At 48.8% G+C, this 20,880-nt stretch overlaps 1 protein-coding gene across 1 annotated transcript in view; it reads left to right on the top strand.

The window, feature by feature from the left end:
* The window catches only part of LOC137433398 (uncharacterized), a 320,088-nt gene that overhangs the window by 51,868 nt on the left and 247,340 nt on the right, over positions 1–20,880 (top strand). The window contains exons 3-4 of the mRNA XM_078785923.1: positions 17,345–17,523; positions 18,454–18,843. Coding sequence (XP_078642049.1) covers positions 17,345–17,523; positions 18,454–18,843 — 569 coding nt within the window. The remainder of the gene's footprint in view (positions 1–17,344; positions 17,524–18,453; positions 18,844–20,880) is intronic.

Below are 20,880 nucleotides of genomic sequence, written 5' to 3'. Positions count from 1 at the left end.
TGGATGGAAGAAGCAGTAACACAGCGAATCGTTAACTTACACTATTCATTTTTACTTAGCCCCAAGACAACGAGCAGGACAGGACGTTCACACTTACACAGGGGATAATGCAGGCAGGTAGGGCTTGAGGTGGATTGCTTGATAGGGAGGCAAAGTCGGGAGGCCGCAGCTCGCAATTCCTCGCGGTTTTGGCGGGAAACCCTCCGTCGTGTATCCGCTGCGGTAGACGTCACGCGCTGGTTCGGCACACCTGCTCCTCTTCTTGGGGTGGAGCCGTCTCCCTCCTTTCAGCGCGTCTCTCCAAAGCTGGTTTCCTTGCCGAGTACCTCTCCTCTTTGGCTTGGAGCGTTTCGCATCTCACCGCTGGTCTTGGTGCAGCCTCTTTGCTCATCTCCCAGGGTCATCTCTCAGTCATCTCTTAAAGCAGTCCCTTACAGTCGCTTTTATCACCTCGGGCGAAATCAAGCCGCCGGCTCCGAGGGCACGCCTACCGGGTCGCTCACCGCGGTGTTGATTGGCTGTTAGGGCTGGTTCACTCCTTCCCTCTTATGACGAGGTGGAGACACGCCTTTCTTCCCCAACCCTACCTCGTGGCCAATGGTGGTTTGAAGAAAACCGCCCAAAATGCGGAAGGCAATTGGAAGGGAGGTTTTGGGGAAATTGGAAGGGCCTACGCTTATTTTGTTTGATACAATGCAAAGTCAATCTAGTGGGAAACACATATTTAGCCTACATGGAATAAGGAAATACACTATTTAAAAGATATATCGTGACCTGCGTGTAAGTTTCATGGAATTAACTAGGACGACGGCTGCGACCATTATTTACATTACGAGGATGTTACCATACTTTTGTAACGTTCACATTGTAACGTTTCCACATTCGTTACACTTCCTCCAAAACCGTTACACTTCTCAAATTCGTTACACTGCACCCTCCTTTCTTCAGGCCCGTACTCGGGCCTACTAAACTTTAACTTAGTGTGACACGTAGGTGTAATTCCCTCTACAATTAACCTGACCCTGAGTGTGACAATCTTAAAACACAAATAAGTATGTCCCCCTATTGCATTGCACCCTGTCTAACAGACTCAAGCCCACAGCTAACCGAATTACGGAATTATTCTCAAACTATACATTTACGGTGGGGAGCATTATTTACAATGACGTGATTTCTTATTTACAACGCAACCCAGGACCTGTGTTTTTTTTGGTTTTTTTTTAGGGAACAAGAGAAAGAAATTCCTGTTGGGAGGGAGGAGACAGCACGCATTGCATCGATGCACCAGTACCAATACCACCAAAGCACCCAAAAGCACCCAAAAGCACCACAAAGCACCAAAAGCACCACTCGGTGCGCAGTCACCATGGTTCATAATAAACACAACAAAACAACCGGTGGTGGTCTTCTCTTTCTCTGCTGGGCCGATGTTCTTCCCGACGTCTTCTGGCTTCATGCGGCCTAGTTGGAAATAATAAAAAGCACAACTTGTGTCCATTTTTATTTAGGGCCTCAGGGGCCAACTAAGGGTGGTCCACCTGTTTGGCATAGGTGCCACCTTACCGAGGTCCGCAAGCAAGATTCCCTGGCCACTATGGCCGGTCTCCAACAGAGGTGCCCTGCCCCAGAACCTGGGGTCCATCAAGTGGTACTTGGCCGCAGAACAGCGGTCCATAAAGTGGTACATCAACGCAATGCATGCTGGTTCTGGGAATCTCGGGCGCACAATGGCCACCTCACGCACGCTCCCATCGGCACCCAATGGCGCACAGGTCATGTGGGAGACAAAAGAAAGACAATTGAGCGAGGGGTAAGGTCACAAGGGTACACGTCAATAAGGCAATGCAAGGCGAAATGCGTACGGAGGGCGAAGTGAGAAAGCTCGTCCCTACCGTACGTCACCCCCCTGTCACCTACCCTACTTTTGCCCTTACCCCATATGTACAAAATCTACACATTACCAATTCGTTACTACTGTCACGTCTTCCCCATATTTCCCCTATACCAAATTCGTCACCACAATCCCTCTACCTCAAAATTTGCCATCACCAATTCATCATCAATCCTCATAAGGAGGGAGAGATGGAATTACGCACAATGTCACACCCACGTCATGATGCGTCTCACAATCCAAACATTTGCATCATAAAAAATAATCAAAACATGGCATGGTGTGGAGTACCTGTCACCTCAGGTGAGTGGATGCAGATGGTGCGAGGAGATCCTTCATCCTAACTATTTTCTAAATGACTTTAACACACTTTACACTACCCGGGGTCTTTCCCTGCCAATCCATTGGCCAACTTACACTATGGGTTCTAATAACCAATTCCCATTGACCAAACTGTGGTGCTTCTCAATTTGGGGTCTCACTCCCCGATTCATCTCCCGGTGCTCTCGCACAATTTCTGGGCTGCGACGTCTAGCTCTCCCAACAGGTCTACCCACCTGCACACCTCCACCACTGTAGTTGCCACCCGAGCTTACCTAGCTCCTCACCCTAACCTAACTAACTGGGGACAGCCCCTCTACTGGCTCTGTCACCCCATGGTGCCCTCTGGCACTGGGCTACCCGGGTCCGTCCTCCGGATCCTCGGGCCCCATCCACAACAACTATTACCGGCTCCCAGAGCCCACCTGCGGCCTCACCTGGCCGACATCCTCACAGTGGTGGAGTGCCCAAACCAACTACACACACTAACAGGCTACACGCCCAGCCATTTCCACAACACTAATGCACCCATCCACATACCATTCTGCCACCCGCACCACAGATGCCAATATCCAACCACAATTTACCTGTACCCTCTACCTAACACTTACACTACCCGCCCCGGGTATCCGTGATGGGGTCCACTCTTCCCCCATTCACACCTTCGCACCATCCACTCCACTCCACAATTTCCACCATTCTCACTCCACGACCATCCATTCCACTACTCCAGATATTCCACACTACCATTTATTCCACACAGCCACATACACCTCTTGTTGCACACCTGTGCCCTCACACCTGGTGCCACCTGCACCCTCCTTTCTTCCTGGACCATTTGGTCAACACAACACGCAATCACCACTACTCCCTCATACACTGCTCCACACACCTGTTCAGTTGCACACCTGCGCAATCACACCTGTTCCATTCTCACCTGTTCAATCCTCACACACACGGCATCATCTCAGCTAACTACTCCCCTCTGAAACTTGCGCTTCCCAGTCGTCCCTTTAAACTATTGCGCTCCCACGTCATTATAATCCACACTAATCTACCTGCGTCCCCACTACAGGTATCAGTCACTAACTAAACTTAACGTTACCTAATGTCATCTTCGCTAGGGCCCTATCAATATCCTAACCCACCCGGGCTAGTTTTCACTGCCATACACCCCATAGACTATAGCTCCTTTGCCCCACGTCTGTGAGGGATGGTGGATTTGCCATCCCACCACATCGGGGGTCTCTCACTATCAATTTTGTTCGTCCAGATTCCAACCAATTCAAAAATTTTCCATTTACTGCCAATTCTACTCACTTTTCTAAATTTCGTTTTAAATCACTATCACTATCACCATCACCCGTCTACTTATTACATCCTCTCGGTGCGCCAATTCACGTCTACAGCCCGGCTTCGTACAGCCGAGCAATGAACGCGGATTCTTTTGTGCCGGCGGCTGGATGCGTCCCGCATTCGGGGCAGGGGCGGGCGAGGGCTTACCCGGGCCGAGATCCCACGCACCACCTCGGCGTGGAGCCATCCAATGTCCCGATCTCGACCTGCCGGCACGTCTCAACAAAACGTGGTCGCCATAACGACCCTTCCTATCCAGCTGCCCGCTCCGCCTAGTGGAGCCCGGACGCGGCCGTTCCAAGCGAGGCACAGCGTGGATCGCGTACGGCGGTTCTTTCGAAACCGCCGTGGTTCAGATCCCCGCTGGTCCTCGCGGCACGCGAAGCTGCCCGATGCGCACCGAGGGCCCGATTCGGCTATAAGTCGCCCTAACCGCTAAACCGGTTACCGTCGACGCTTCACCTGGACGCTTACATGCATACGCTACCCCTTTCTTGCTCATACATGCAGCTGTTCCCATTCTCCTCGTACCTTTCCTTACACACCTCGGTACACTCATTCCGCTCGCCGACTTGGTCACACACCCGACCACCGAACACTTTGGCACACATTCGTTGGTCGCACACCTCACCAACACACCTCTTCGCGCCCCCTCCTCGGTCACTTCCTCTGTGACAATCACAGGTGTGCTCTCATTCGCACACCCAACCACGTGCCTCACTACCAACTCAAATGTGCCTTCCCACACACGCTCTACCATTCCAGGTGTGCATCCTTCCATTCCAGGTGTACATCCTCGCTCACCTGTCATAACCAACTCACGCTCCGTTTCACTCTCACGACTCTCACCTCCATTCTTGACCGCACACTCACCCTTACTCTCGACAGCACACTCTTTCCTCATGCACCCGTCCGTTACACACCTTTCTCGCGCATCCTCTCGCGCACACTTTTTCGTTACTTCCTCCGTAACACTCACCACACCGCGCTTCCCTGTGCTCCCTCGCACACGCGCTACGACCGGCTCACTCCTGACGGCACACTCACTCCTCGGCGTGCACTTTTTCCTCACACACCCCATGGTCGGACATTCTCGCACACCTCTTTCTTCGCACACCAGACCTGTCGCACACTTCACCAACGGCCTCTCACGAACACCCGGATCCAAACCAATCCCCAAGCCGACTGAAGCTTTCCTCACATCATATACATTGCCACTCACCTCCGTACATCGTCTCCACACCTCCTTTGCCACCTGCAAACTCTTTATTCGGTTAGTGAGCATCACATCATGAGTTGAGCACCGACCTTGCACATATTCCATCACCTCCTCCTGGATTTCTCTTTTAGTTTCTGTTCGTCCCTTCTTAATTTCACTCACCTCTTCTTCCACTTCCTCTAATTTTTGTTTAACCTCTTTTATTTCTCGGTGCGTCTCCTCAAGTTCGTCCTCTAAGGCTACCGTGACCGTCTCTATGTGCATCCTCACCTGCCGGTCCTTTGTCTCCATTATCTCTGTCACCTCGTCCACCCTCATTGTCAGTTCCTCACGTACCATCTGACATTGCCTCTGTGTCGCTATTAATTCGTTTTTAATTTCTTTTTGTGTCGCCTTTAACCCTCCTAGTACCGCAGTGTTCTTTTGAACCTGCTCCACTAGTTCTTTTTGTCCCTCCGTCAGCTGTTCCACCTCCTCCGTCAGATCTTCTATTCCCCCTTGTAACTTAGCCGTATTATTCCTCACTTCTTTCTCCATACGCTTCTCACCTCGCTTTACCTCCTCGCGCAGCCCCGAAACCTCCTCACTTACCCCTCGTCGTATTTCCTCCATCTCTTTTGTAGATGCCACCCTCATCTGTCCCAATTCATCCCTCTGAGCATCCAGTTTGGTTTCTACCCCGATTTTCACCTCCTCTATCTGCTCTCCCATTTGTTTGATTTCCCTGGCAGATTGTTCCCCTATTTCCCACAATTTGTCCTCCATCCTATTTTCTAACCCCATTAACCCATTTTTCACCCCCTCTAACTGATTCTCCTGGGCAGCCATTCTGTTTTCCACCCCCGTTAACCCATTCTTTACCTCTTTTATCCCGTTGTCTAACCCCTCAAAATTTTTGTCTACCTTCTCACCGGTACCCCTCGCTTCGTCCCTCATTACCCCCATTTGGCCCTCCAATCGCTCACTATCAGCCCTCGCTCCGTCCCTCATTACCCCCATCTGGTTTCCCATTACCCCCAATTGGTTTCCCATTACCCCCATTTGGCCCTCCAATCGCTCACTCTGAGCATCCATCCGGTTCCCCATTACCCCCATCATTCTGCTTTCCATTTCTTCGCTATTCTTGTCCATAAGGGCCTTCATTTGTATAAAAAAAAGGTTCAAATCCACCAACGGCGCTGCTACGGTCGCGGCAAAATTTGGTGCCGCTACACCCACGTGCGTGAGGACGCCACTTTGCGCGTCTGATACTTCCGCAACCACATTGCTATTTTTTTCCTCCTCCCTATCCTCCACATACATTTCCCCGAGGTCCTGGGTCGATTCCACCCTGTCTATCTCTCCCACCGACATCCGATCGCCTTGATTGTCCATGGCGCGATCTCAAAATTCGGGTTTTGCTTTATAAAACAAAATAAATTTCGGCAGCTTGTAATTTTGAGCGCGTTAAGCGCGCTTCGGGTCCGATTTCGGGTCCGATCTCCCTCCTCGACACCAATTGTTACTCTAATAGTACAATTGGTGTTCCAAAATTTGGGCCTAACAAATTTAGTCCCAGGTCCGAATCCAACTCCTCGACACCAAATGTTATAGACGTGGCTTTTAGATGTTATATTGACCGAGCGGTGGTGTATTTAACCGCGTCCGAACAGTTACTCCCCGATTAGAACCCGATTCCACCCGACGTTGACCAGATCGCCCCACAGATATTCAATCGGGAAATCTCTAAAGCGACCGAAAGAGAATGAAAAAGAAGAAGAAGAAGAATACGGAGGAAGAACAGATTTATTATACACACACAAGCAATGGATGGAAGAAGCAGTAACACAGCGAATCGTTAACTTACACTATTCATTTTTACTTAGCCCCAAGACAACGAGCAGGACAGGACGTTCACACTTACACAGGGGATAATGCAGGCAGGTAGGGCTTGAGGTGGATTGCTTGATAGGGAGGCAAAGTCGGGAGGCCGCAGCTCGCAATTCCTCGCGGTTTTGGCGGGAAACCCTCCATCGTGTATCCGCTGCGGTAGACGTCACGCGCTGGTTCGGCACACCTGCTCCTCTTCTTGGGGTGGAGCCGTCTCCCTCCTTTCAGCGCGTCTCTCCAAAGCTGGTTTCCTTGCCGAGTACCTCTCCTCTTTGGCTTGGAGCGTTTCGCATCTCACCGCTGGTCTTGGTGCAGCCTCTTTGCTCATCTCCCAGGGTCATCTCTCAGTCATCTCTTAAAGCAGTCCCTTACAGTCGCTTTTATCACCTCGGGCGAAATCAAGCCGCCGGCTCCGAGGGCACGCCTACCGGGTCGCTCACCGCGGTGTTGATTGGCTGTTAGGGCTGGTTCACTCCTTCCCTCTTATGACGAGGTGGAGACACGCCTTTCTTCCCCAACCCTACCTCGTGGCCAATGGTGGTTTGAAGAAAACCGCCCAAAATGCGGAAGGCAATTGGAAGGGAGGTTTTGGGGAAATTGGAAGGGCCTACGCTTATTTTGTTTGATACAATGCAAAGTCAATCTAGTGGGAAACACATATTTAGCCTACATGGAATAAGGAAATACACTATTTAAAAGATATATCGTGACCTGCGTGTAAGTTTCATGGAATTAACTAGGACGACGGCTGCGACCATTATTTACATTACGAGGATGTTACCATACTTTTGTAACGTTCACATTGTAACGTTTCCACATTCGTTACACTTCCTCCAAAACCGTTACACTTCTCAAATTCGTTACAATATATATATATATATATATATATATAATATATATATATAATATATATATATATATTACATATTGTTACGGAAACGGAAGACGGCGCTCCCCTTATTGGGAGGGTGGGGGGGGGGGGGGTTAATCCCCCTTCTATTTGCACTGGCCGTCTCCGATCCTGAAGCTACAACGTCCTTCCCGGACCGACGGTAGGTAGGGTTTGTTAGGCCTAGGGGTTCGCTACGTACCTAATTACTACTGTCAGCCCGGAACGAGGGAATAACTTCTGCTCGAACCACGGTTCTAGATGTTATTTGCCGAGCGGGTTAGCAGCCCGCGGTTCGAACCATTAGCAAAGACTAAACCCGATTCATATGCGTTGGCCGAAATTGCACCACAGGAACTCAATGTGGAAATCTCTAAAGCGACCGAATGTGAAGAAGCAAAAGGGGTAAAGAAAGAACACAGGTATTTAATAATTATTTACACACAACCAAAGCAAGAGAAGAAAGAAATGTAATTTACAGGGACAATGGAAAAGCAGATACACAGTGCAGTGGTTAACTTAAACAAGCTTACTTATACCCAGGACAGAACGAACAGAACAAACTCACGCACACGAATGGGGAATTGAAGCAGGAATTGCTGGAGGGAGAAGAAGATGGGACCACAGGGCTGGAAGGCTTGGCAGGGCATAGCAACAGGTCCGCTCCGGGCTGGAGCGAGCAAGGCGGCAGCAGGCACACGTATCTCCTTTCACGCGGCAGGGCTGGCTTTCGCTTTGACACACCTCTGGCTCCCTTGATCATCTGCCACGAAAAGGCTTGCGCTCGCGCTTATATTGCGCGTGGTGCGATCAAGCCGCCAACTCCGAGGACACGCCTACTGGTTGGCTCACCTCGGCGCTGGTTGGTCGGCAAGGGCTCTCTGGCTCCACCTTTGATGACGAGGTGGTGCCACGCCCGTGCTCTGGCGGCTCTTCCCCCCTTCTTGGCCTCGTGCGTAATGGAGTTTGGGGCGAAGAAAACAGCCCAATGCAACGGTGGCGAACGCCGCCGAAAACAGCCTAACTGTTACTGGCACTTTGAAGAGATGATTGGGGAACTGAAAGGGGCCTATCTTATTTGATTTTGGTGCAGCGCAACATCAACTAATGGACACAGAGCCTTATTCTGAAACACATAATAATGAAATAACTAATGAGGGAAGCCTATTATTTGCTACGTATATGCGATGGACTCGCTAAAGGGACGACCTTTGACCTTTACACAAATGGAGGTATTTACAAAGAATTATTACATTATTTACAATGGGGGTATATTTACAATGAATTACACACACACAGTGCATGGTTTCCCAAATCCGTTACACTGCCCCCTTCTTCCTCCAGGCACGTCCCAGGCCGATAAAACTTTAACTTAATGTGGCACGTAGGTGTAATTCCCTCTACAATTAACCTGACCCTGAGTGTGACAGTTTTAGAACACACATAAATATGTCCCCCTGTTGCGTTGCACCCTACCTAACAGAATCACATCCACAGAATAACCGAATTGCGGAATTAATTCGCAAACTAAACATGAACGGTGGGGAGCATTATTTACAAGTTACACTATTTCATTATTTACAAAACGCAACCCAGGACCTGTCATTGTTTTTGGGAGACAAAAAGAAATTCCTGTGGGGAGGGAGGAGACAGCATGCATTGCATCGACACACCAGCACCAATAAAGAGCACAGTCACGCACCAACCAGTGCACAGTCATCACAATAATAAAACAAACACACTGATGATCTGTTCTTCTCTGGTCCCTCTGCTGGCTGATGTTCTTGATGTTGTCATTCCTCATGTTGTTCTTTGCTTGCGGCCTATTTGGACATAATAAAAACAAAAAGCACAACCGTGTCCATTTTATTTATGGCCCACAGGGGTCCAACTATGGGTGGTTCACCTGTATGGCATAGGTGCCACGTTACCGAGGTCCGCAAGCAAGATCTTCCTCTGGCCAACCTGGCCGGTCCCAGCAGAGGGGCCATGCCCCAACCCATGGGGTCCATGAGTGGTGCTCGGCCACAGAAATGTGGTCCATATGGTGGTGCTCGGCCACAACAATGTGGTCCATAAAGTGGTGCTTGGATGCAAGCAGCTAGTTGCGGGGATTCGGGCACACAGACGCGGCCTCCCCATGCTCCCCTCAGTGCCCAGAGAGCACGATCCTCGGTTGGGAGAAGGAAGACAAAACTGCAGTGTTAGCGAGGGGTAAAGTCACAAGGGTACACATCAATAAAGGTAGTGCAAGGTGAGGTGCGCCTGGAGACTGAGCGGAGAAAAGCCCGTCCCTATCGTACGTCACCCCACCCGTCACCTGTTCTACCCTCGCCCCTTACCCCCGTATTTACAAAATCTACACACTTACCAATTTGTCACTAATGTCACGTCTTCCCCCTATCTCCCTTAATTCAAATTCGTTGCATTCCCAATGTCTAAATTTGCCATCACCAATTCATCATCAATCCCTCTTAAGGAGGAAGAGATGGAACATTAAGCACAATGTCACACCCACGTCATGATGCGTCTCACAATCCAAACATTTGCACAAAAATAACCAAAACATGGCATGGTGTGGAGTTCTGCCACCTCAAGTGAGTGGATGTAGATGGTGCGAGGAGATTTCAATCCCATCTACCTTCTAAAGACTTTAACACACTTTACACTACCCGGGGTCTTTCCCTGCCAATCCATTGGCTATCTTACTCTATGTGGTTCTAAAAACCAATTTCCCATTGACCAAACTGTGGTGCTCATCAATATGTGGTCTCACTCCCCCGGTTCACCTCCCTGTGCCTTTGCACAATTTCAGGACTGGGTCGTGTGGCTCTCCCAGCAGGTCTACCCACCTACACACCTCCACCACTACAGTTGCCTCCGAGCTTACCTGCTCCTTACCTAACCTATCTAACTGGGGAAGGCCCTCTCTGGCACTTACCCCCCCTCGGTGCCCTCTCTGGCACTGGGCTACCCGGGTCCGTCCTCTGGATCCACGGGCCCCACTGAACAACTCTACTGGCTCCCAGAGCCCACCTGCGGCCTCACCTGGCCGACATCCTCACAGTGGCGGAGTGCCCATTCAACTACACACACTAACAGGCTACACGCCCAGCCATTTCCACGTTACTAATGCACCCATCCAAACACCATTCTTCCACACGCACCACAGATGCCAATATCCAACCACAATTTACCTACACCCTCTACCTAACTCTTAAATTTCCCTCCCCGGGTATTCGTGATGGGGGTCCATCCTTCCCATACACTCCTTCGCACCATCCACTCCACTCCACAGTTTCCACCATACTCACTCCACACCATCCATTCCATACTCCATATATTCCAGACCATTTATTCCATACAACCATGCTTACCTGTATTTGCACACCTGTGCCATCACTCCTACACCTGGTGCTTCCTGCACCCTCCTTCCTCCCAGGCTTCTTCATTCAATACAATGCATTCACCCACACTTTTCACAATACGCTACTGAATACACTTTTACACACACACACAGCATCATCTGATCTAACTACTCCCTTCTGAAACTTGCGCTTCCCAGTCGCCCCTTATACTATTGCACTCCCTCGTCGTTATAATCCAACTACTCTACTCTCTACGTCCCCACTAAAGGTATAATGTCGCTACTTAAATCTTGGCCCTATGGTCATTCTTCTCTAGATCCCCATCATTTTATCCTAACCCTCCCGGGCTAGTTTTCACTGCCATAACCCCATACAACTATAGCTCCTCTGCCCCCCCCCCCCCGGGCATGGATGGGATGGTGGATTTGCCATCCCACCACATCGGGCATCTCCCACTATTAATTTGGTCATCAAATTTTTCTGCCAATCAAAAATTTGCCAATAATCTCCGCCAATCACCTTCGCCAATCAACTTTTGCTTTTCAAATTCACTACTGCTATCACCCTCACACGTCACCTGTTCTTGAGCCTCTCGGTGCGTCATTACATTCTCAAAGCCCGGCTTCGCGAAGCCGAGCAATGAATGCGGGTGGTTCGTTGCCTGCTGTTGGATCCGTCCGGCACTCGGTTCAGGGAAGGTTTACTCGGGCCGAGATTCCAAGGTCCACCTCGGCGCGGAGACTTTCGGTCTCCCGCCCGATGACCCGATCTCACCTGGCCGGAACGCCACAACCATGAGGGGGCGCCGTCCCGACCCTTCTTACCTTCCCTCACACCGGGCCGCCCGCTCCGCTTAGCGGAGCACGGACGCGACCGTGCAGAGCGAGGCCCAGCGCGGATCGCGCACGGCGGTTCTTTTGAAACCGCCGTGATTACGACCCCCGCCGGTTCTCGCAGCACCCAAAGCCCGGCACGAACCGAAGGCTCGTGTCGGCTGAAAGTCGGTCTAACCGCTGCTCCGTTTAACGTCAATGCTTCACTTGCATGCTCACACCACGCGTTTCGTTCCTTATTCACACATCCAGGTGTCTCCATACACTCCGTTATTGCACCTTCTCTTACACACCACCCAGGTACACCCATTACGCTCACAGCCTTCATCACACACCTGAACACCGCACACCTTGGCACACACTCGTCGTTCGCACACCTCATCAACACACCTCTTCGCGCCCACTCCTCGGTCACATCCTCTGTGACAACCCTGGGTGTGCACTCTTCTGCACACCCAATCACGTGCTCCACTACCAATTCAAGTGTGCATTCCCACACACCCTCAACCATTCCAGGTGTGCATTCTTCCATTCCAGGTGTGCATTCCTTCTCACCTGTCACAACCAACTCGTGCTCCGTGTCACTCTCACCACCACACTCTGTTGTGCGTTCACTCTCACTCTCAACAGCACACTCACTCCTCGGCGCACACTTTTTCCTCACACACACCTCTGGTCCACACTTTTCTCGCGCACCCTCTTGCGCACTCTCGCCCGGTACATACTCCGTACCACTCATGGGGGTGCATTCTTGCACACACCCGATCACCGCCGCACACCCTGGCTCACAAATACCTTCCGCACTCTCCAGAGTCGGACATCCTTGCACACCTCCTCCTTCCACACACTCTGCACCTGTCGCACACCTTGCCAGCGGCCTCTCACGAACGCCCGGGTCCAAACCAACACCCAAGCTCACTGAATCTCCCCTCACACCATATACATTTCCGATTATATCGCCACTCACCTGGGCACCTCGTCTTCGCTCCTCCTCCGCCACCTGCAAACTTTTTATTTGGTCAGTAAGCACATCATCACGATTTGAGCACAGGCCTTGTACATAATCCATCACTTCCTCCTTTATCTCCCTCTGAGTTTCCCTCCGTCTCTTCTTAATTTCACTTACCCCCTCTTCCACATCCTCTAATTTTTGCTTTACCTCCTTTATTTCCTGGTGCGCCTCCTCAATTTCTTCCTCTAAGGCCACCTTGGTCGTCTCTATGTGCGATCTTACTTCCCGGTCTTTTGTCCCCATTACCTCTGTCACCTCGTCCAACCTCTTTGTCAACCCCTCGTGTACCATCTGACATTCCCTCTTCGTCGCTATAAGTTCCTTTTTTTATCTCTTTCTGTGTCGCCTTCAACCCCCCTATTACCGCCGTGTTCTTTTCCACCTGCTCCCCTAACTCCTTTTGTCCCACCGTCAGCTGCTCCACTCCCCTCGTCAGATCTTCTATGCCCCCCTGTAACCTAGCCGTACTATTTCTCACCTCTTTCTGCATACGCTCCCCACCCTGCTTTACCTCCTCGTGTACCCCCGCGACCTCTTCGCCCACACCTCGTCTGATCTCCTCCCCCATTTCTCCCATTTCTTTGGTAGATGCCGCCCTCATCTGCTCCAAATCATTCCTCTGGGCATCCAATTTGGTTTCTAACCCGATTTTCACCTCCTCTATCTAATTCCCCATCTGTTTAATTTCCCGGGCGGACTGCTCCCCTATTTCCCTCAATTTGCCTTCCATGGTATTTTCTAACCCCCCTAACCCATTCTTCACCCCTTCCATCTGGTTCTCCTGGGCAGCCATTCTATTTTCCAACCCCGTTAACCCCTCCTTCATTTCCCCAATTTGATTACCCATGTCCTCCAGTTGGCCCCCCAATTTACCTTCTAGCCCTTCCAACCTGTTGTCTAACCCCTCAAATTTATTGTCTAACCCCTCAAATTTATTGTCTAAACCCTCAAATTTATTGTCTAACCCCCCTAATTTGCTGTCTAACTTCCCAATTTGGTTACCCAACTGTTCACTGGTACCCCTTGCTTCGTCCCTCATTGCTCCCATTTGGCCTCCCAGTTTCTCACTCATTTTCTCCATTTTTGCATCCAGTTGGGTCAGGAATAATCTGAATTCAAACCCGCTTGGCACAACGGCCCCAGCCGCCACCGCGGGCTCGACCCCCGCGGCGCCGCCACTCTGTGCACCCCCAACCTCGTGCGCGAGGCCGCCATTTTGTGCATCTGAAACCTCCGCTACCGAATGCGCATTGCCTTCCTCCATTACTCCCAAATCCTCCCCTTGGTCCTGGGTCGACTCTACCCCCCCTTCTAGCTCCTCTACCGGCATCCGGTCGCCTTGATCCTCCATGGCACGATTTCAATTTAGGATGTTAAATAGAATTTCGGCCGCTCCAAATTTTGAGTGCGTTAAGCGCACTTCAGGTCCAAATCTCGCTCCCGACACCAATTGTTACGGAAACGGAAGACGGCGCTCCCCTTATTGGGGGAGGGGGGTTAATCCCCCTTCTATTTGCACTGGCTGTCTCCGATCCTGAAGCTACAACGTCCTTCCCGGACCGACGGTAGGTAGGGTTTGTTAGGCCTAGGGGTTCGCTACGTACCTAATTACTACCGCCAGCCGGGAACGAGGGAGTAACTTCTGCTCGAACCACGGTTCGAGATGTTATTTGCCGAGCGGGTTAGCAGCCCGCGGTTCGAACCATTAGCAAAGACTAAACCCGATTCATATGCGTTGGCCGAAATCGCACCACAGGAACTCAATGTGGAAATCTCTAAAGCGACCGAATGTGAAGAAGCAAAAGGGGTAAAGAAAGAACACAGGTATTTATTAATTATTTACACACAACCAAAGCAAGAGAAGAAAGAAATGTAATTTACAGGGACAATGGAAAAGCAGATACACAGTGCAGTGGTTAACTTAAACAAGCTTACTTATACCCAGGACAGAACGAACAGAACAAACTCACGCACACGAATGGGGAATTGAAGCAGGAATTGCTGGAGGGAGAAGAAGATGGGACCACAGGGCTGGAAGGCTTGGCAGGGCACAGCAACAGGTCCGCTCCGGGCTGGAGCGAGCAAGGCGGCAGCAGGCACACGTATCTCCTTTCACGCGGCAGGGCTGGCTTTCGCTTTGACACACCTCTGGCTCCCTCGATCATCTGCCACGAAAAGGCTTGCGCTCGTGCTTATATTGCGCGTGGTGCGATCAAGCCGCCAACTCCGAGGACACGCCTACCGGTTGGCTCACCTCGGCGCTGGTTGGTCGGCAAGGGCTCTCTGGCTCCACCTTTGATGACGAGGTGGTGCCACGCCCGTGCTCTGGCGGCTCTTCCCCCCTTCTTGGCTTCGTGCGTAATGGAGTTTGGGGCAAAGAAAACAGCCCAATGCAACGGTGGCGAACGCTGCCGAAAACAGCCCAACTGTTACTGGCACTTTGAAGAGATGATTGGGAAACTGAAAGGGGCCTATCTTGTTTGATTTTGGTGCAGCGCAAGATCAACTAATGGACACAGAGCCTTATTCTGAAACACATAATAATGAAATAACTAATGAGGGAAGCCTATTATTTGCTACGTGTATGCGATGGACTAGCTAAAGGGATGACCTTTGACCTTTACACAAATGGAGGTATTTACAAAGAATTATTACATTATTTACAATGGGGGTATATTTACAATGAATTACACACACAGTGCACGGTTTCCCAAATCCGTTACAATATATATATATATGTGTGTGTGTGTGTGTGTGTGTGTGTGTGTGTGTGTGTGTGTGTGTGTGTGTGTGTGTGTGTGTGTGTGTGTGTGTGTGTGTGTGTGTGTGTGTGTGTGTGTGTGTGTATATCCACGACCGACACTGGAAAATACTAACAGTGAATGGTACGAACCCGACACCTCTCAATCAAGGATATTTATTGTATTCCTAGATTCCTGCAAGTCTGACTTACATTCAGGTACACAATTATGGTTAACAATCTTGAAATGCAACTTTTTTGTTTAAATGCTGAAAATTATGTTAAAAGACAATTTGAATTACACATCTTGCGTTAGCCTCGGCAGGTTTAAAGTGTAAACACACAGCACATGCCCAAAAGGCTTCATTTATCATTCATACTTCATTTTGAAAGTTGCGTATTCAATGACGTCCTGAAGGCGGTGGTATCAGAACTTGAAGTGGCTTCTTTGGGTCATGGGTAGCTCACTCACACTCTTCAAAAACCTTTGTCGAAAAGGTCATCAAATGTCAGAGACCTCTTGGTCAATGTCATTGGAGCAACCAAAAGCTTTGACAACAATATTACACAGGTGTATGCCAATAACAATATCGTGTGCACCAACCAAATTATGACAGCTGCAGAATTTAGTCAAAGGTTCTGAAGTAAACCACCTCAAGTTGTATTGTCACCTTATGTTACATGAGAATGGGAAAAAAATGTTTTTGCCAATTTGAATTGGGACACTCCTTTACTTGCAAGTTGCAAGCCAATATCTTTGTCACCTCTATCATTTTTTACCCCGCACGCACGAAGCGTAAAGCATATGTGCTTGTGCTGCAGCATCACATCTATATCTCCTGATTCTGTAGAATGAAAAATCTCTCCATTATTGTAAAAGTGCGGCAATGAGGTCGGAGCACAAGATATGTTGCTTTCACATCGCAAGTTCCTTGCATCCCTGTTTTATTAACACTTCTCCTTGCTCTTCTCTCTCTGAGCACTCCCACCTCTCTCATCTGAGCTTACTTTGCTTTTTCAACCCTCCAACCCAAAACAGCTCCTCCAGAATGCACATGTCCTTCCAGTAACCATTTGATTAAACTCCCAATATCCAGGGTTACTGCACACCACCACTCTTTTGTGCCTCTTTTCTCCAGGTTGGGGAATAGCCTCCTGGGGTGATTCAATTGCACTCTCGCCCCAGAGTTTTAAACAGGTTATGCAGCACCCTCTCCCATCATCCCACATCCCTACCCCTGATATTTTATATTACCATTAACCTCCCCTCATTCAACCTTCTAATTTGCAGATCACTGTGTTTTATCTGCTTTTTGTCTCCTATTTTCCCATTTGTTCATGCCTCTGCTTGTTGTGTCAAAAATGTGCTCCCACTGCCCCACTATGAGTTCATTGCTATTTTGACCTTTTTATTAACTCTTGCATAAGCCTCAATTATGTATAGAAAAATTTAAAAAAACATTGAGAGGGATGATTAATAATAATTAGATCTCAGTTTCCTACTTTCAATTGATTTTGGAGGGTTAGAGATGAATCATCTTAGCAGAAGTCTTACGCTAGATTGTTTTGGATGGAATTTTCAGTTTTACTTTTGTTTCTCGACATCTCAAAAGCATTTTGAGTAAAGGTTGTCACTACCATACTGTCATACCATTGTGATACTGTTTCCAGATACAACCCTTCCAGTATCTAATTTAATGCATCAGAAAACTCAACATCTTCAGAAGACCTAAAGGATCCTCATTTGCAACTAATCACAAAAAATAATCATTTTTTTGTTCATTGTTGTATCAATCACGATTTAATTAACAGCTAACAAATGAGAATGCCATACTGTTCTTACCAGGGGAAACGGTCTGCCCAGTGGAGATTGCTTTTCTGGTGGACAGCTCAGAAAGCGCCAAAGGTTCAATCTATGAGGCCGAACGCAATTTCATCTTGAGTTTAACAACGCGCTTGCAGCAAAACCGTCCCGCCAGTCTTCCTCTGAGTTGGCGCCTTGCTGTGTTACAGTACAGCAGCACGGTATGTACTCGGCAATATCATTAAGGTAGTTCAGTTCATGACAAGTGGTGGCAAGATTGAACACATATAGGTAATTATGTATAGGGACCCTATTTATAGTGGAAATTGTTAATGGCACTGTGCATTAGATCCAGATCCCCCCTCCCCCCTTCCCACGCCTCCTCCCCCCAAGCCCTCTCCCTCCCACACTTCTCCCTGCTCTCAAATGTTGTGTTTGTGTGCTTCCCCTTCTCTCCCCATCTTGTCTCCCGCTCCCTCTTTTTATATATTTTGTTTGTCTGGTTGATTTGTTTGTGAAATAAATGTTAGCTCTTTCACGAGCCTCGATTCAGTATACAAAAAAGAAAAAGAAAAAAAAAAGACATACCTATTCATTGCAGGTGGGGTATTTAAAGAACTACATTTTTTTTTCATTTACGGACGCTTTCCGATGGTTCTGTGATTCTTCCCGGTGTACTGGCTTCGATGCCCGTTGGCATGCCAAATTTTAGCTTTCTACGACACCCAGAAGGTACCGAACATGAATATCAGCCAGCCAGTCAGAAGTTAGAGAGAGCTTTATACTGTATATTAGATATTGAAAAGTACTAAAGTGAGTATCTCTCTCCGAGACCATTTAGAATGGCCGTCCTCGGACAGTGTGGAATAAATGTGTTATTACCTCAGTGTTGAACATGTTTTGTCTTATTGCCCCCCTTTTTACCCTACTTAAATTCATTCCATATACAGTATACATATACACGACATTACATATAAACCGTTAAACTTTATTTTATCTAATGCAACCAAATTTTGCTCATGATTTTAGATTTTTCTCACAGCTTTAAATTGCATAAACAATAAGTACCAACTCCATGTTGAGATAACATTGTGTTCTCCATTTATGATGGAGAAGCATATAAAGAGCAGATTTTTTTTGTCATGCTGCAGGTAAAAGAGGTGAAAACGCTCAAAGACTGGCAGGGTGCAGAAGACTTTATTCGCCACATCCGGGCAATGACATACATTGGTCATGGCACAGTCACAGCCTATGCCTTGTCCAATATGACATCTCTCTACGATTCGGAGGCACGTGAGAATAGCGTCCGGGTAGCTATACTGATGACGGATGGTGGAGATCATCCCCGTGGGCCCAACGCTGTGACAGAGGCAGATCGAGCCAAGGTCCAAGGTGTGCAACTCTTTGTACTGGGCCTAAGTGGGCAGGCCCATCAGCCCATTAATGCAGCGCGACTCCGACTATTGGCCAGCGCACCCGCCAAGCGCTTTGTACATGATCTGCGCCGCCCCACCGTGCTGGACTCGATCATGGAGGAGCTGGTAAGGCCTTGCCTACCATTTTCATTCCAAGTATTCATGTGCACACCACTTTTAGTCTTTCTTATATATATCTTGATTGTACCCATGTTGTATTTCACCGTTGCTTGTCCATGGGCCGAACTTCCTTAAATATACCAAGAATGACTGTACCGTGGTCACAACATGTGAAACAAAAAAAATATTTTTCGCCTCCACTGTTCACTCAACTCTTCTTGATTAAACGAACTTCCGCTTCCGGTTCCCCGGGTGAGGTTGTGTGCCATCAGAGCTCATCCACGTCGATCAAAGTTAAGTTGATTTTGTTTCTCAAAGTTAAATATTTTGTTTTGCTGTGTATGTGCCCACTGTGTTTCTGGTTCGATCGTGTTTTGTATTTCGTGCACAATTGTGTATTAGTCAGTCAGTTTGGGCGTACGTGTTTGGGGCCTGGTTCGCCTCGAGGCCTGCCCAGTCGCATCTTATGGTCTTTTGTTATTCAAGTTCGATCTCTCTCTGGATTATTTTTTTCACCTCCTACTTTCCCCCTAACCTCTCACCCTTTGTTTGATGTCTTAAATACAACCAAAAAAAAAATACCCTCTCTCCTCGTGGTCTCCCCTCCCCCACCTGCGTCCACGTGTTGAACCGACAGTATAACTTTAAAATGTTTAAACTCCCCCTACCATGTTGTATTCATTTGTATATTATAACTTGCTTTTTTTCTTCCGGTACAAAAGGGTGCAAACAATTTGCTCATTAAATCTTTCCATCACAAAAAAAAATTCAATCCCTTACAATTCTTCCTTTCTTCATTCTCTAAACTCACTTTCATTCCACCCCTCCTCAAATGTTCTCAAACGGATCTCTGATTTGAATATCTCAAGAAACCCAGTCTTTAATAAATGTTAGATTTTCTTTAATCATTCAAAACTTTAAAATCTCACCCCTTCCCCTCAAATCTCCCCCCTCACCCCTTTCCTTCAAAACTCCAAACTCACCCCTTCCCATCTAATCTCCCCCTTCAACCCTCCCCCTCAAATTACCCCCCCACCCCTCTCCCTCAAATTTCCCATCTCACCACTCCCCCTCAAATCTTCCCCGTCATCCCTCCCCCTCAAATCTCCCCCGTCACCACTCCCCCACAAATTTCCCCTGTCACCCTTCCCTTAAAATCTCCCCTGTCACCCCTCCCCCTCAAATCTCTCCCATCACCCCTCATCCTCAAATCCTCCCGCTCACCCCTCCCATTCAAAACTCCCCACTCACCATTTTTCTTCAATTCTCCCCTCGCACCCCTCCTCCTCAAAGTTGCTTCTTAACTCCTCAACAAAGCTGCCTCCTCCCTGCTTCCTCTCCCTTCCAACTCATACCTCCACATCCTCCTACGTTATACTTCACTCTGCCACTCCTCAAACAACTCCTCACTGTGCCTCATCCCATAACCATCAAACTTTTTGTCCTCATCCTTCCCCTTCTCCTAGCTCCCCTGCAATCTCTGACACACTATCAACAGCTCTCCCTACCGCCTCCTCTCCTCCCTCATCTTTCCCTACCCCTCCCCTCCCTTGTCCCCTGTAACCGATGCTCCCCCTCTCTCTTCCTTAGCGGTATGGACCTCAAACATCCGGGGCCTTCGCTCAAACCTGAATGATCTCTCCATACAGGTTGCTTCTGACAAAGCACACTTGATCTGCTTAAAATAAATTTTCCTCCTTCGAGATGTCTCTGATTCCTTAATTTCTCTTCCTGGTTACTCCCTCCTCTGGTAGGATAGACCTGAGCCTCGTCCTAGTGGTGGTGTTGCTATCCTTATCAAAAACTCTCTTCCTCACTCCCCCTGCATTGCCCTCTCTCCACCCCACCCCCAGGAATACCTCTGGCTACGGCTTCCTCTATGCTCCCACCTTTTGTTCATATGTGTTCTGTACCGTCCTCCAAACAGTGATGACTCCATTTACATCTTGCTGTCTGACAACATGGACCAACTTCTATCCACTCATCCCAACTCTCTCTTCCTCATATGTGGTGATTTCAACTGTCATCATGCCAGCTGGCTGA

The sequence above is a fragment of the Myxine glutinosa genome, chromosome 10 (genome assembly GCF_964187855.1).
Source record: "Myxine glutinosa chromosome 10, kmMyxGlut1.1, whole genome shotgun sequence".
In the NCBI taxonomy this organism is placed as follows: Eukaryota; Metazoa; Chordata; class Myxini; order Myxiniformes; family Myxinidae; genus Myxine; species Myxine glutinosa.
This window is presented reverse-complemented; position numbering and strand designations above follow the sequence as displayed.